At 40.7% G+C, this 17,643-nt stretch overlaps 1 protein-coding gene across 9 annotated transcripts in view; it reads right to left on the bottom strand.

Annotated features, from left to right (window-relative positions):
• MAP2K5 (mitogen-activated protein kinase kinase 5) overlaps nucleotides 1–17,643 on the bottom strand; it is a 300,226-nt gene that overhangs the window by 32,457 nt on the left and 250,126 nt on the right. For 6 of the 9 annotated variants that reach the window (XR_011648445.1, XR_009185129.2, XM_058294389.2 and 3 more), the window contains 2 exons: nucleotides 11,485–11,546; nucleotides 8,420–8,465 (listed from right to left, as the gene is read on the bottom strand). Coding sequence is in view for 7 of the 9 variants with exons in the window: in XM_058294389.2 (XP_058150372.1) it covers nucleotides 8,420–8,465; nucleotides 11,485–11,546 (108 nt within the window). In the remaining 2 variants the exon portion in view is untranslated. Of the gene's footprint in view, nucleotides 1–2,339; nucleotides 3,878–8,419; nucleotides 8,466–11,484; nucleotides 11,547–17,643 lie in introns of those variants that run through there. The other 3 variants (XM_058294392.2, XM_058294394.2, XM_058294388.2) reach the window with 2 other exon arrangements.

The following is a 17,643-nucleotide window of genomic DNA, read 5'->3' as shown; positions in this document are numbered from 1 at the left end:
AAACTTCCAATGAGCTGAGTACCGTCAAATGAGGAACTGTTTCACATACTCCAAAGATCCACCTTAGCTGCCTGTGAATTTGGCATAACAATGAAGATCAGCCAGATTCACTTTGAGTCTGAAGAAAATGCATCCAAGATAGTCAAACCCTACTAGAGGTCAATGGCTACACAGCTTTACTGTGCCCTGAAATGTGATGCTGGAAAGATGACAGTCAGCCCAATGAAACAAGAAAGAAGCATTGTAGGCATGAGTTCAAACAACTGCAATCTTAAACAGTCAAATCATCACCATATTAAGAGATCTGACTTGAACGATGGAGGGAAAAAATTATCCTTAAATGGTTGGGAAATTAAAACTGTCAGATCACCATGATCAAGGAATGACAGATTTTATCTATCTGTATCTCTCTTGCTATGTGCATGTATATAAACACACATATGCGCATATATATATATATTTATCTGCTAAAGTCTCATGAAGATTAAGCAATCACATCTACGGAAAAACAAAGCTTTTTTCTGGGGTTATAATCTCTCTGTTCTTGCTGAAGTGCTAATGTGTCATCAAAAATTCAAATTAAAGCTGTCTGATTTAGTGTGATCTCAAGCATCCAGACAGTGAGTCTTCCCTTGTAATTACGTGCAATTAAACAGCTAAAATCAACCTCTTTGCTAGTAGATTCCTACATACAAGCAAACGCCAACATCTGATTTTAATGGCCTTCAGAACTTGAAAAAAAAACCATTACATCGTTGTCAACTGGACTCTCTGTGGAGCCCCCATTGCTCTTGTTATGACTTTTGTGCTTGAAGGAAATACTGAGTTGAGTTACAACCCTTGCCATGGCTTCTCCCTGCAAATTTGGGTGCTGCAGCTAATAAGTGGATTTGTACCTTCAAGTGTGTAACCAAAAGGAAAAATGACATCTGCAAAAATGGGTGTCCAGACACATGGGTCTGGTCCTAAATGTCTATTTTTTCTTTTAAGATTTATTTACTTTTGGGAAACGGACTTTGGCCCAGTGGTTAGGGCGTCCGTCTACCATATGGGAGGTCCGCGGTTCAAACCCCGGGCCTCCTCGACCCGTGTGGAGATGGCCATGCGCAGTGCTGATGCGCGCAAGGAGTGCCGTGCCACGCAAGGGTGTCCCCCGCGTGGGGGAGCCCCACGCGCAAGGAGTGCGCCCGTGAGGAAAGCCGCCCAGCGTGAAAAAGAAAGTGCAGCCTGCCCAGGAATGGCGCCGCCCACACTTCCCGTGCCGCTGACGACAACAGAAGCGGACAAAGAAACAAAAGCAGACAAAGAAACAAGACGCAACAAATAGACACCAAGAACAGACAACCAGGGGAGGGGGGGAAATTAAATAAATAAATAAATCTTTAAAAAAAAAAAAAAGATTTATTTACTTTTATTTATCCCCCCCCTCATTGTTTGTGTTGGCTGTTTGCTTGTCTTCTTCTTTAGGAGGCACCACGAACCATACCTGGGGCTTCCCATGTAGGAGGGAGGTGCCTAACCACTTGAGCCACCTCTGCTCCCTAAAGGTCTATTTTAAAACATGCTCTGGGGGAGTGGATGTAGCTTAAGCGATTGAGTACCTGCTTCCTACATGGGGGGAGGAGGGGTCCCAGGTTTGGTTCCTGTGCCTGCTAAAAACAAAAAAACAACAAAAACAAACAAAAAAACTCCAGAAGACATAGGTAATAGCTTAAGCAGGAGGAAAAATGCAACCAAGTTCAGAATCATTTATTAATCAACATTAGTGTTTTAAAAAATGTAGACTTTTGCTAGCACAGTGGTTCATCAGTACTATCCAAGGTGCCTATCCTCATATTTGTGCTTAGGGTACAGTTACGATCTGGATCAAAATAAACCAAACCTCATCTTGGGCCCATCCGGTAGAATGTGGTGATAATGTTAAACTCCCAGACAGCAGCACTAGGTGAGAAACCCCCCTGCCCTTTTGCTAAATGAAAAGACAACCCTTTTCTCACAGAGATAAATCCTATGTCCATCCTTACTCAGTGATTCCATCACACTTGCCGAGGGCTCCCTTGTTTAACTGCCTCAATAAAATCCTGCACCCCCTTCCTTTTCTTTGCGACATTCCTCATTAATGAATGCTCTCCATATCACAAATAGCCTGAATAAGACACTCTTCTTAATTGTCTGGGGCATTTGGTCTTTGACAGTGGTCAGAGGGTTTGGGTCCAATAATGGCAAAAAAAGCCATGTGGTGTGAACCCAAAAGGCACACTAGAATTTGAGGGTTGTAGAGGCAAAAATCTAATGGGGTGTGTTCTTTGCTTTTTAGAAGGGATCATGAAGACACCAAATTTAACATATACCTTTATTAACTGAGAGACCAACTAACCAAATTATCTGAAAATGTAATTATAATCAAGTTTGGAAAACAGAAAAGCTACCAGTGACAATTTAATTTAGAGGAGTTAGACAAGTTAACATTTCTTTGCAAGTAATTAAATGTTTAAACAGATTTTTCCGGAGCAGTTTGGTGTTTATTAGCCCCCAAACATTACCACCTCTTATACATAAAGCCTTCTCTGAGAAACGAGACGCCTTCATGTCTGCAGCTGCTGGCGTTAGATGAAGGGGTAGAGGGGGTGGGGAGGCCCAAAAGCACTATATTGATTATAACTGACACCTTCCCCCTGAGACTCGCACCTGGCTTCTTGGATATCTGGACCCACTGTTTACTTGCTTTCTAAGCAAAACGTAAAATTTCAATTGCAAATTGCACCTATGTTTTTCTTAGAAGCCTAAATAAAAAACCAAACTGGAGGAAATACTAAAGGAGGATGCCCTGCTCTGGAATATATAAGGAAATGCACAAAATAACAGGCATTATTAGAACCTAAGGAGAAAACCCATGTTTTTAAACAATTACTAAAGCAGTATAGTAATAGCATAAAGACAATTTCTGCGCCAGCTTGTTTCTCTGAAATTCTCTCTGCCACTGAACAGCTAGAACAGATAATAACTATTAGTAAATCAAACTCCTCTGCAATATCCAGCTGTGCCTCACACATTTACATACAGATAGAATGGGTATATGTTTTTAATATGTATGTGATACGTACTTTTACCACAGCTGAAGTGCATGCTACAAAGGAGGAGAATGGGAATCGGATCAGCATGAGATAATAAAGTGGCCTAGATAAAGTATTAGCCAGCGATTGATCTCAAACGGGGATGCTGCTTCTTCTGACCTGATTACTTACTATGCATAGATTCCATTAAATAGAGCTTAGACATGGAAAGCTTCTGAAAATACTCTAAATGCATAGAAGGAGCTACAGCACTCGGAGCCAAAATTCGAACTGTATAGGCACTCACAGCCCACACCCTACTAGAGTCAATGTCCACATTCAGGATTGGGCTGGGGAGGTTAAAGGGCTGTCTGACAGCTGGTGGGAAACCCTGCTGAGTCCCCCAGGGACAGTCCTTCCCTCCCCCCCACACCCAAGTGCGCACCCTCGGTGTGAACGCCTCAGCACTCCCCAGCTGCTTGTCTGGTCCTGGTGGCATAGCCCTAACTAACAGAGTGAAGGTAGTGAGGGAGCATAACAATCGTTTAGGGCCACAGTCCCCTCTGAGAAACTGGCTACAGCTACAAATTCCTCTCAGAAAAATGCAAATCCCCACATGCACACACAAGTTTGTATGTAACTTCAGGGGTTCTAACAGACTTCCTGAAGTTACAGACTAAAGTCAAGGACTGCCGATCTGGTCCATCTCCTTTGTTTTGCAGGTGAAGACACTGAAGCAAAGGAACTGGTGGGAAGCAGAGTGGCTCAGGGAGTTGGGTGCCTGCCTCTCACATGGGAGGTCCAGGTTTGGTTCTTGGTGCTTCCTAAAGAAGATAAGTAAGAGAGCAAGCTGATGTGACAGGCTGGCACAGTGAGCTGATGCAACGAGCTGATGCAATGAGGAGACCCAATGAGGAGATTCAATGAGTCACAACAAGCAGGGAGTGGATGTGACTCAAGTAATTGGGCACCTCCCTCCCACATGGGAGGCCCTGGATTTGGTTCCTGGTGCCTTCTAGAAGATGAGCAGAAAGAGAGAGCACATAACGAACAGACAGAGCAGACAGTGAGTACAAACAATGGGGGGAAGATAAATAAATAAATCTTTGGGGGGAAAAAAAAGAGGGAATGGGAATTCGCTTTGAGGTTACACACCTGGGGAGTGGTGGAGGATTACCCTGCTAGATTGCCCAGCCTGACCTCAGCTATGAAAGAATCCTAAAGGAAGATTAATTCTTCAGATGGAATTCTTCATAGCAGTGTTTCTCATTATAGTCCTTTAATTTAAAAATATTTAAACATATAATTTGAGTAGCAAAATCAGATTTGAACCCATCCCAGCGTTCCCATTTCAGGAAGCCTCTATGCCCCTGAGTTTATGGGTCTTATTTTAATTTTTTTGCTTCACTCAATGAGATTATTAAAATTTTGGGGAAATTTCACTTCCATCCTTGCATTATCTTCCTTTTGCCTCTTGTTGCTGTTCTACTAATTCTCTTCTGAGGCAGAAGCTGGCTTTCTCCTACATAACCACGACACCCTACTTGGTTGTCTAAAGCCTGATGAACATTTTGTCTGGCATCTCCTCAGAGTCTCCACTGTCTGAAAACTTTTTTTGGTGGTCTTAGGTCACAGAGCTGGGGCAACACGGACATGTGTTTCTTGTGATTTAGGTCAGGGGATTTAAAACTGGGCCCTTTAATAATGGAGTTATTATTGCAGGAGCAGAAAGCTTTGGTGGTGGTAGGGAATTCCTATCTGCCTGGTTGTGACAGCATGTTGAATGTTCTTGGCTGCCTGCAAGGCTGGTTTTCCTTTGCTGGGTTTGAAGATGACTCCTGATTTATGCAATAGGCTCTTAAAGAATTAAAGAAAGGTCAGATCTTCCCCAAGGATGAGAGACTTCCCTATACTGGAAATGGGAGTTCACCCAAGAGAATTTAAGTAAAATGGTACATATGGGTGGGTGTGCTGCTTGTAAGTAGAGAAAAAGTTTTCAGACCTAGGCTCAATGGTTCCTTCTATTGAGTGAAATTTCTTAACAGATTGCCCAGCTGGTGGTGAATACATCACCTACTGAACAGCACTTTTGTGGGTTTGGAACTCTGCCAGGTCAAAGTTAAAGGGCTTTATGTCCCAGCAAATACTAGAAGCTTCACACTGCTCTGAACAGGTCTGAGGCCTGTACAAACTCATGCTTTGCCCACCCTGTTTCTTTTGCCTGAAATAGTCCTTTAAAAACTCTCTATTAAAATTCAATCCATCTGGGAAGTGGCTGTGGCTCAATCAGTTGGGCTCCCGTCTACCATATGGGAGGCCCTGGGTTTGCATCCCGGGGCCTCCTTGTGAAGGCAGGCTCGCCTGCATGCCATGGAGTGCCACCCATCCCGCAAGTGCCACAGAATCCCACACGGCCCACAAGTGTCATGGAGAGCCGACTCAGCTAGGTGATGCAACAAAAAGGGAGACAAGTAAAAACACAGAAGAGCGTGCAGTGAATGGACACAGAGAGCAGACAACAAGCAAGCCACCGGGGGTGGGGGGGTGGGGTGGGGGGTGGATAAATTAAAAAAAATACAGACACACAGAAGAAGACACAGCAAATGAACACAGAGAGCAGACAGCAAGCAAGCCCAAGGTGGGGGGAATGGATAAAAAAATTTCAGTTCCTCCAAAGACTCTTCATATATAACCTCCTCCAACTCAGCTTTCCCCTATTTCCCCAAATGGATCCCCAAAGAACGCTAAAGTGCTTTTATAGTAGTTATTTGATGGCAGTTATTTGTATATTTGCCATATCCCCTGCAAGATCATATACATATGATATACTCTTCTTTATATCTTCTGCTGAGCCTAGCACAGGACTTTGCACATAGTGATCTATAAATATCAGCTAACTTCAATTGTTTACCTGGTTTTGAGACTTCCCAAGATGAGGTGAATGCTGATGATGAAACCCGCGTGAACCCTTTATGTAGCTTAATGGCCACATGCAAGAAAACTGTCTGGCTCATGTGGACCCTGGCCATCTCAAAATGTGAGCATTAAGGGAATTTCTTGGTCTGGCTTTAAAATACTTCCACTTATGATACAAAAAATGACAACCATCCTAAGAGCAACCACATAAAGTAGAAGGAATTAAATAGCTGAACAAATAGATGAGCACTAACACTGGGATTTTAACACTTTATTACATTTCATCTTTAAGACTCAATATTGGGTATTCTGGTATATAAGATAACGCCACCAGATAAAAAGACAAAGACCTCTAAAGTGGCCCCTACACCATGGCCCGGGCCCGGGTTATCTGGCCCACTCCTCCCTGCATTTTGATGTACTTAGGCAGGGACTTGCTGAGTTCACTGGTGGTCAGGGCCACACCTGGAATTCATTTATGATTCCCCTGTTGGTGAATCTGTATCTCTCAGTACTTCCACCTGACTCCACTGACAATCCTGCAGGCCTTACAGTTGATGCAGTCCTAGCTGTGCAGACCACACTGGAACCCTGCTGGCTGGAATCAGTGTGCTTGGGAGATAAACTGCTCTTTTCATGAAAGATACAGGCTCCCACCCACAGTGACAAATGGGCTCTACATAGATGCATTCCAGAGGAGTATCTCACTTTCCAGATGTAGGTTGTAAGGAGAGAAGGAAAAGGAAAAATTAAAGCTATTAATATGCTGGAAGGAATAAAGAGACGAATTCCATTAGACTGGGTCCCTAGGATGTGACTCAAGGTTCCTCAAGCCAGGGGTAGCCCACTTGCTGTCCTATTCCCTACTGAGCCTAATCTTTTGGCCAAAAGTAGTCAGGGTTCAATCCCCTTGGCTATAGGAGCCTTGTACTCTATTTTGTCTCTTCACTGAGCCCTTACCAAACCAGGGGTGCCTCATTCTTGCTATACCTCTGGGAATAAATTCCTTTTACATCAAACATTGAGAGGCACCAGAAATAATGCTAAAGTAAGTATAGGATACTGTTTCCTGTGACTAAATTTTTCATTATATTTTATTATTTATTAATTAAAAATGAGGAACTATGCATGCCAGGGTATATAGTTGTAAAGAGATACATCTAGATACGTATCCATCCTCTTACATACCACTCATCCACACACACACACGCGCGCGCACACACACACATACCCATCCACTTGCTCTATGGCACTGAAAGTATTCACCCTTTAGCCTTGTCTTTATGAATTGCTACCCTGGAATGGTGATCCTTATCAAGATATACACACATATATATTTATGGGTGTATGTGGTATCTGCAGATGTTTTATTTATAAGTGGCCAACTCATTGCAGCATTGAAACATGCATTTACAAAGAGATATCTGTTTTATGAAACCCTATTCCTTTGTTTTAATAGCTGAGCTATCCAGCCATAGCATCATAATGTACAAGGTAAATGGGTCTCCATCTCTAGAACCTGTTCCAAGTTTTCTCAAATGTGACTAACTGCAAGAATTTGCCAGCCATCAAAGAGAAAGAAAGAACGAAAGAAAGAAAGCACTAGTTTATTTTAGACATGAAACCTGCACCATTATAAATTACAGAGGTTTTAGGGGTGAGGTTTAATTTGAAATTACCCTGAAAACTGAGACCTGGCTGCAGGGATAACATGATGGAGAAAAGTAGGTTCCTGGAAAGCAGTCATGATAAAAAAGGGAAATGTACTGTTATTTTATACTTAGGGATGGAATCTGTATTATACAGAAGTTTGGGTACTTACGGTGTTTATTAGGACAGAATAAAAAGGATGAAAACTTCTCAAGTGATATTGATAAAATACACCTTGTTTAAAGAAGTAAAAGAAAACTGATCAAGATTTGTTATGAGTGCAGTAATCTAAACACAGGGAATGGTATGCAAAACATTAGAAAGAGTAGACTATAATTATTATTTACTAATGCTCAATCCTAACGTTATTCTAACAGCTTGTGCATTGTCAAATCAACAATCTGCACTAAATAAATGACCATTTGGGAATTGTTAGGGAGAGTCTCTGTTCCTCTCCCTGCTTGACTAAAAACTGTCATTTGCAATCAAAGAAAGCTGCTTTGGAGCTGAGAACACAGCACTAGCAGCCTTGTAGTTGTCTCTGTCTGAAGAAAGACCAAAGATTCACATTAGCTTGATCTTTTGCAGCCAAACTAATTTCATTTTACATGAATCCAAGAGGACTCCATGCTATATTCAGAATTTCGTGTAGGACTGTTCTAAAAACTTAAAATGTTGACTCTCTTCTTTGTTACCAGTCCTCTGAATTCTGAAAGGCTGTAATAGCAAATGACTAATCTACATTAATTTGTGACCCTAGGGGAAAGAGTTTGACATTAAATTAAAAAAAAATTAGTTACCATCAATTCCTCAGGTGCTGGCCTTTCTTTTGGCTGTTTTCGCATGCTGTAGGAGGGAAAAAACCCAAAAACAACTCATGTTAGCTATATCACTTGCACAGGTGCTATCATTTCCACCAGTGACTACTTCCCCTGGTATGTGAACATGTTTTCAAAAGTTACCATGCTTAATTGCTTAATGCTTGGCCAAAGTATTATCATTATTCTCTTTCTTTTATTAATCAGATTTCTGGGGACCCATAAATTAGAAACATGAAGATGATTTTTTTGGAGTTACTCTGGCAAAACAGAAGAAGAATTTAAATTTATTATAATTTTACTTTGAAACTAATGTGAAAAAAGCAGCAAGCTTCTCTTCCTGACCCAGTTATTCAATTTATTTCAAACTTAAATTTGGGGAACAATAAATATATATAACTTTTTTTGGTAACTGGGATAAGACTGTAAGAAAAGAAAAGACTATCAAGTCAAATAAGAAAACATCTCATTCTTTCATTATTACTTGGAATGACAGGTAATATATAAAAGAGGTCAGGAATCTAGATAATGCTATGAAATTACAAATGGGTTATTACATATTACCTTGACTTTTTTTTTTTTTTGGCTATGATGCAAGTTGATAATTCATTAAATAGCTGTGGGAAAGCTAAGTTTTTTCAAGCTTCTTAAATAATCAACATTGCTCATACAAAATATTTCTGGCCTTCCATGCAATAGGTATAATTAGTAGCTGTAGAATATGCTTAGCTACTAGGTGAAGCACCCATACTGTGAGCCAGAGTGACTGCTGGTACTGCCTACTTGGCTGTACCTGACAAGTCTGTTCTGACTTGAGAGTGTCTGTGGGATAAAGTCATGACAAGAGATTGCTACTTCTAACATTTGGAAGGGCTAAATTGCACAGATGCTTTTTCTTTATATGAGGCAACCTCTAACAAGCAAGAAGTAAATCCTTCATATAATCTCTGCATTTGCTGACAGTATTTTTTCAAATAGATTTAATGATCATTTGGTAAACAAGAACCGTAGTTATGAACCATTAATGACATCGAGGACATTTGCCTTCCCTATAAATAACCATATGCACCTCTCAAATACTGCATCCATTAGCAAGTAATTCAAGCTGTCTTGCCAGTGGAGTTGGTAACAGTCCTAATCTGACATTGCAAAGTAGCTGTATCTCTTGGGAAAACAAGGCTATTACCCACTATCATTTCCGTTTCGGCTTGACATCTGTGGAAATTTCAACACAGGTTATTCCTCCCTCTGTCTCCATAAAACTTTTATATAACAGCTGATTCATTTTTTGGATAGATAAAGGCAAAGTCTTATCTGCTTTTCTTTTGTCTGCCTAGAACCGGCCCCAACCCCAGGATGGTTTCAGACCACACAGTGAGATAAGCACAGCCATCCTGCCACAAATCCATCTCCTGAGCGGGCGGTGCTCAAACCAAGTGCTCTGGGAAGGCATAGGACTCCCAGGTTTTTCAATTTCTGCATTTCAAAATGGGCAGTCCCACGAAGTGCCTTTGAATGCTTTTAGGAACTCCACATAAGACAGATCAAGAGACATTAATATATATTTCTGGATAATAGCTCTAACACTATTAATGAACTTCAAAACAGTCAAGATTCCAGTATTTAACCAAATGTATGCTTTGTTTTTCAAGATGGTATGGTTTGGAAAAGAAATGTTTTTGGAGGAAAAATAGCTTTTAAAAGCTACAGAATATTATATAAGTATTTTAAATAAATACAAACAGTATTAATAAAATTTTTGAAGTCAAGGGAAAAACTCTTCCCCACATATTTTTCTATGGAATATAAACTGTGTGAGACATTTTTATTAAGAGGTAACATATTACACTTAGTCAAAAAGGTGATAAAGCTTGACATTTATATTAAGGAATATTTCTTGGTTTCATTTTAGCGTAATCATCAGATGGATCATGAGGGGGAGGGGACAGTACACAGTCATTTCGGGTTAGCAAGGATTCCTGATGGGATCGCTCGCTGCACCACAGGCAAGAGGGGTTTCTTTTGGCAGGAGCTGCCTGTTCCTTTCCCACCAGGAAAAACAACCCTGTGGGGGTGATGAGATTAGAAATTTGGTGAAGGAGGGGAAGAGGAGTGAAGGCAGTTATGAAGGAGTATCAGAATGTCTGGACCAGTTTCCAGTTGGTTCTGTCTCCTGCTTTGGGGCTGTCATTCTTATTCTTCCAATTTTCTCCTCTCTCTCTCCTGGATAATTTTCTCTCTGCTGGGGTGTGAGCGAGGGGGCGGAAGGACAGCAGAGCAACTGGACCTTCTGAGGCCACATGAGACTTGATGGGGGAAGAGGTGGATGACGGTGAAAGGGGTTATAAAAGACAGACTCATTCTGCTGGGAGGAAAAAGTCAGAAAACTGGGACAGAACTATTGCAGAAAAATCCGTTTCCTCAGGTGTAAAATAACCAGGGGTTTCCTAGAGATTCTGAAGGGCCCTTTGGAAATCCTGTAGTTCCGTTCCATTCCATTCTCTAAGAGTTAAAGTAGGCCTTAAGCAACCACGCTTTCCTAGTCTTTCAAACACCAAAATTCACTGAAATGGGTCCCCCAGTATTGTATTTAAAATATAACCAAAGATAAAAATTATTTACTGAAAGTCTGATGAATTAATAAACTATGCTCCAACTAAATGACAGGCAGTTTTATGGGTAACTTGAGGTTTCATTAATAAAAATAAGCATCATGTGTCTGTTGAACATGAGCTATAAAATTGTGTATGTCTTTAAAAAAAAAAAAAGGGATAGCAACAGTATCTATGTTCAAAGAAGTAGCCTGGCTCTCAACAGTTTATTAAAACAAGAAAAAGCCTCTGAAGTACATTTAGGACCCTTTGTGTAAATAACGTTTACATAATTTAAACAATTTCTTCAGCTTTGCTGCCCCATCTGCCCAAGGCCCCGAAGTCCCTCCTGTTTCCAAAAGGAAGCAGGGAGAGCCATAAGGTCTCGGGGAGCCTCCGAGTTAATGGCATGTATCATTTACATTGAGGGCATGGCATGTTTGCAAACAGGCTTACCACTGAGTGATGAAATGTACAAATGGCTCGGAGAATTCTCCAACCGGAAGGACGGGTGAATCCTGGGATGGAGGAAAAACAAGTCACCAAAAGTCGCAACAATTCCTTTTCTTTCCTTACATTCCAACTCCCCCTCTCCCAAAGGAACAGAGCAAAAATTAATATATAACAAGGACTTAACCACCAGGAGGAAAGGAAAATAAGGCTTCATCCAATTAAAAAGACTGTCTATACCCTCTTTCACATGTTTGTGAAAAAATGCCAAATTTAAAGCCACACACATTTTACAATGGTGAGAAACAGCAGAGCAAAGAGGGAGGGGAGGTGAAAAAAGGACAATGATAGCCACAGGGTAGGAAAGAAGGTAGGGAAAGTGTAAATGAGAAATTAATGATTATTTAAGTAACACACAAATGGTCTTGTAATTAACAAAGAGCTGTGAAATTATTCTTGTGTTGACCTTTGTTTCTCTGACTGGATTTGCTATTTATTTACACTTTCCTTTTTATTTACATTTACTTGTATATTTAACTGCTCTCAACTGCTTGCCCCTAACCAAATCATGTGGGTCAGATTTTTTTTTACTTTAACAGAAAGGTATTTTTATAGGTGGAGTTGTTTCCTGAAAAGAAATTTCAGTCTATTGCCAATCTAGGCAAATTCATTTCCAGCATATTCATGAAAGCCAGTGAATTAAGGACACAACGAGAAACTCCCACCTCAACCACCAAATGAAACTGGGCTGGAGGTGGGAGTCACTCAAAGGAGCAAAGAACTACACAGCAATAAGCGACAACCTCAACATAACACAGGGAGCAAACCCCATTACGTTTGCAAAGGAAGGCTTTAAGAATTTAGGAGTTTTTCCAAGAATGACAGAGAGCTCCACTGTGTTTATAGTGTAACAGCTCAGGATGTAATGAAATTACACTGCAGAGTACTTTAACAGTCATCTCATTAGACCTACAGTTGGAACAAGAGAGGCACATAAAGTAGGCAGCTGCAAATGACTCCATTCTCATCTATTCTCATTTGCTATTAAAAATACCTTTCGGCGGCTTTCCCCTCCCTGACATCCCTACACAAAGTGCCCTGCAAAGTATGATACATGCACCTATTTAAATTAACAAAGGAATGACTTATTTTAATCTCACTGTGCTTTGGAGTGCTTTGGCCATTTGGATGAGCAATATATCATTACATACAACCTTCTAGCGCTGCAGGCAAGAAACTCAGAGCATGCAGCATTTGGTGGGAGCCAAACAATTTCTCTAGCACACAACTGTGTCAAATGCATGCATGTATTCATTATTGAGAACGCGAGAAAATAGCTTTGATGTAGTGGAAAAAAGAAGATGATAAAAGCACCTCTGCAATATGCGTGTCATTATCAATGGTGGCAGATAGATACAATTGCACAGCCTCCTATGTGATTAGTAAATATACATATAATTGCTGTGGCCAATTATCAGAAAAATGAGATCGGTAATTACAAGACAGAAAATTAACTAGAACTCTTATTAAGGCTTTGTTTCCAATTCAAACAATTGGAAACTGTTGGAAAATACAATTAAATCAAAAGGAAATGAGGTGGTCAAAGCAGCCAAAAAAAAAAAAATCCCAAGGAGGTTAAAAAAAAAAGGAATATGAACAAAATATTTATTTATTGTTTTTATATATCCTGTCTCTTTGAATTTACCCAATTTATCTAAAAGAGGGGAAGGCTAAGTCATTCTAAACTTAAAAATTTCATTCTCATCAGTAGAGAAAGATTTCTAGGAGAAAAGGAAAACAAAGGAAAATGTGAGTGAAATTAAATCTTGCTAAATTTAAAGGATTACATGTAGGCATTACCTAGAGAGGACATTAAAATGGGGGGAAGTGAGGAAACAGTCCACTCAAAAGAAACAAGGCACGCAATAACCTGACAAATCCTCAATAAAGGTGCTATAAAATGGCCACAGAAGTCCTATCGGTTTGAAGAGCAAAAATAAAACACGATATCAATTTCAGCCCCAGCCTGCTTTAGAAAAGCCATATATTACCTCCAAGTCTGCAAGATTCTACTAGGCCCAGTTTAAGAAATGGCATTTTATTGCCTCAAAACCATTAATAAAAGGAGAACTCAAAATCTAAGGTGTAAAAATTATGGACTCTGAACAGTGAGGAAAGTTTCTAAGTTATTCTTTTCTGGATTTTTTTTTTTTTTTTTTAAGTAGGAGAATGCAGTACTGGAAGTACTATGTGAGTAGTAATCACTTTCAAATGTAATATTTAGGAAAATAAAAGTCTCCTGTCCTAATGCGGCTGAATATTTACCAAGATGGTTTAAATTCTGGTCTGGCTTTCTACAAAGATCCTAGGATAAAATGTGATGTTCATGTGGGCCTCATTTCAAAGTATGACACTAAGAGCAAATTAATGAATTATAGACTAGGCAACTAGATGAAGATGTCATTTTAACATGGATGAGAAACAAAAAGAGAAAATGTGACATCTTTGCATGGGTAGTTAATTTTACTTAAGACCTGATATTGTAAGCCTGTTAAATTCCTCATAACATAAAACTAAAGAACACTGGGTGGTATCCATGAATAATTTATTTCACTTCTGAAAATGCCAGCCCAACTCGACTTTGCAGAACCACAGTGGGTGGATTCTCATCTCACTGGTGACGGGAAAAACTCACTCATCAAAGATGAGAGAGAAATTCTAATCTCCTATGCATGATGCCAGATATTTTTTTTAGTTTTTGAAACCCATGTCTCTTGCATCCCTCAAAGGAGAATTTTCTGAGATACAGAAGACTAACTAGTGGGGAGATCAGAATGCCACACACAGACACAAGGGCTAAGGAGCCCTCTGTGAGCCTTCAACTCCAAAAAGTAGGCAGGCTGCTACTATTCCAAAGGAAAGCAAATAAATATACCCAACAATCTTCACTCCACTGGAGGGTTTTAAAGTACACTTTCTCTCTATTTTAAAGCAAATTAAATTAGAAGTTAGTTTAGATAAGGATGTTAAAAAAAAATCCAAGAACTACACATTTCATTAACTAATTAAAATCTGTGGGAGGGAGGTGCATAGTAAATCTGCACACCAGGGAGGGAAAGCATCCAGTCACCATGAGGTTAGAGGGAGACTGAGAACCATACCAAGGGGTTCTGAGGATTTAGTAGAGCAGTTGCCATTTCTTAGCAAAAATATCCTAGGCGGCGGACTTGGCCCAGTGGTTAGGGCGTCCGTCTACCACATAGGATGTCCACGGTTCAAACCCCGGGCCTCCTTGATCCGTGTGGAGCTGGCCCACGCGCAGGGCTGATGCATGCAAGGAGTGTTGTGCCACGCAGGGGTGTCCCCCGTGTAGGGGAGCCCCACGCGCAAGGAGTGTGTCCCGTAAGGAGAGCCGCCCAGTGCAAAAGAAAGTGGAGCCTGCCCAGGAATGGCGCCGCACACACGGAGAGCTGACACAACAAGATGACTCAACGAAAAGAAAAACAGATTCCCGTGCCGCTGACAACAGAAGCAGACAAAGAAGCAGCAGCAAACAGACACAGAGAACAGACAACCGGGGCGGGGGTGGGGGGTCGAAGGGGAGAGAAATAAATAAATCTTAAAAAATAAAAATAAAAAGAAATGTCCTCTGAGAAATGTAGCATATGGGTTCAGTCAGGATGAAGAAATACATTTCAAAGATGTAACTGTGGATTTGGAAAAGCAGTTACACTATTAATTCTAAGTACTGGCTGGAACAGACTCTAAATTTTTAATAAAAGTCACTCTCCTTAAGAACCTGATGCCATACTTCACTTAAGGGTTTTTTGGGTGGGTGCATGTGTGTGCATATGTGTGTCTGTGGTGTTTATTGAACTTCTGAGCATAGAAGTACAGAATGAAACTGTGGAATACAATCTTAACCAAAGCCTTAACCTGAAATTTTAGCCCCAAATCAACTTTAGAGTCCTGCTAAAGGGCCACAAAGCTGGGTCTTGTTGTCAAGCAGGCAACTGTTATATAAAAACATATGCCATTAAACCATTTCAGTAAGCAACTCTGGTCATCAAGGAGGACAGACTCCAAGTCTCAGAGGTTTCAGTAACTATCTGGTCAGCCCCTTTTGCTAAACAAATGAAACAAAAGCATGCAGCGTGCTAGAGAACAGCAAAGGACAATGGGAAAAAAGTTTGAGTGATGCCTTTGCCTTGTGAATAATGAACAGTTCAGGAAGGTCAACCCATTACAACTGAAACTGTTTAATTATTAATTATGCACAATCTATGAGCAAAAGGACAAGTTCAGAATGTTTAATGTGTGCTAACTTCAACTGGACTCTCTCTGGGTATTTTGTTATTAGCACTTGTCAGCAAGGTGCTCAGGCATAAAAAAAGGCAAGCAGCAGAAAATCTGAGTATGTGTGTATGTGTGTGTGTACCTGTATACTCAAAAGAGGTGGGGAGAAGAAGAGGGGAAAGGTGGTCCAATTGCAACTGCAGCTGCTGCTAGTTCACATACAGAGTAAGTTTGCTGGTAAGTACATTCTGAGACCTGAAGAGCAGGTTGGTTAAGATGGATACTCTGAATACATAAAACATAAACCAGAAAAATGCTTTCAAAATGACTTGACTTAAAAGGGAAATATTTATTTTAAAGGCATATTCTTTTTTTTTAAAGATTTATTTTATTTATTTATTCCGCCCCCCCCCCCCCCAGTTGTCTGCTCTCTCTGTCCACTTGCTGTGTGTTTTTCTGTGACTGCTTCTATTCTTATCAGCAGCACCGGGAATCTGTGTCTCTTTTTGTTGCGTCATCTTGCTGTGTCAGCTCTCCGTGTGTGTGGTGCCATTCCTGGGCAGGCTGCACTTTCTTTCGCGCTGGGCAGCTCTCCTTATGGGGTGCACTCCTTGCACGTGGGGCTCCCCTATGCGGGGGACACCCCTGCATGGCACGGCACTCCTCGCGCGCATCAGCACTGTACATGGGCCAGCTCCACACGGGTCAAGGAGGCCCAGGATTTGAACCATGGACCTCCCATGTGGTAGGCGGACGCCCTATCCATTGGGCCAAGTCCGCTTCCTGGCATATTCTTTTTGAAACCAAAATGTTTCTTGGCTTTGACAGAACCATGCCATTAATTTTTTCACACCCACATAAACAGAAGTGCATATAAAACAGGTGAAATCTGATAAAAGTTCAATGGCTTCATCAACATTATTTCCTGGTTGTGGTACTGTACTATAGTTATGGGATGTTATCATTGGGAGAAACTGAGTGAAGGGTTCACAGACTCTCTCTGTACTATTTCTTACAACTGCATGTGAATCTACAGGTATATACTTTTTTTTTTTTTTGAGGTACTGGGACCGGGGATTGAACCCAGGACCTTATATGTAGGAGGCTGGTGCTCAACCACTGAGCCACATAGGCTCCCTTGAGGTTTGCTCTCGTTTGCTTGCTCATTGTTTGTCTTCTTTAGGAGGCACTGGAAACTGAACCTGGGACCTCCCATGTGGGAGGTGGGCATTCAACTGCTTGAGCCATATTTGCTCCCTAAAAATAAAAATTTTTAAAAACTCAGATGAGGCCCAGATGCTTAGCAGAGCTCTGCTTTGTATAAGAGAGAAGACTCTCTGGAAAAAAATTAGGAGACCTTAATTACAAGAAATATTCCTTACGACTTAATTTTTGCTTTTAATTCATAATTAAAGATGACAGTGGAACCTGATAATGATGTGGTGGTTAATTTGGTCACTGATAGTGCATAGACACAAAATATTGTGTCAATTATTATTTATTTATTCATTTATTCTTTCAACAATTTTTCTGAGCACCTACCTTATGCAAGGCTTTTTGAGCCTGGTATTGTGGGATGGCTGCTCTTTTTTAAAATTCATATCCTCAAAGAATGTGTGTATTGTTCAGAAGGATGAGATGTATAGCCCTAATAAACAGCCCTGCCAGGTGGAGGAGATGGCCAAGCTAGAGTGCCAAGGCTGGGCACTCAGACTGTTCTGAGGGTTCTATTCAGTTTGCCTGTAATTATGAGTTCACAAAGGAGAGTGGTGGGGAATAAAGTATAAATGCCTAGAAAGTGTAATACACCTTCTTTGCTCTATTATACTTTCTTCCCTCCTCACTCCCAGAGAACAAGCATGGGGGGCT

This window comes from Dasypus novemcinctus, chromosome 3 (assembly GCF_030445035.2).
Source record: "Dasypus novemcinctus isolate mDasNov1 chromosome 3, mDasNov1.1.hap2, whole genome shotgun sequence".
Classification (NCBI taxonomy): Eukaryota; Metazoa; Chordata; class Mammalia; order Cingulata; family Dasypodidae; genus Dasypus; species Dasypus novemcinctus.
Note: the sequence above shows the minus strand (reverse complement) of the source record. Positions and strands in the feature narration are given on the sequence as shown.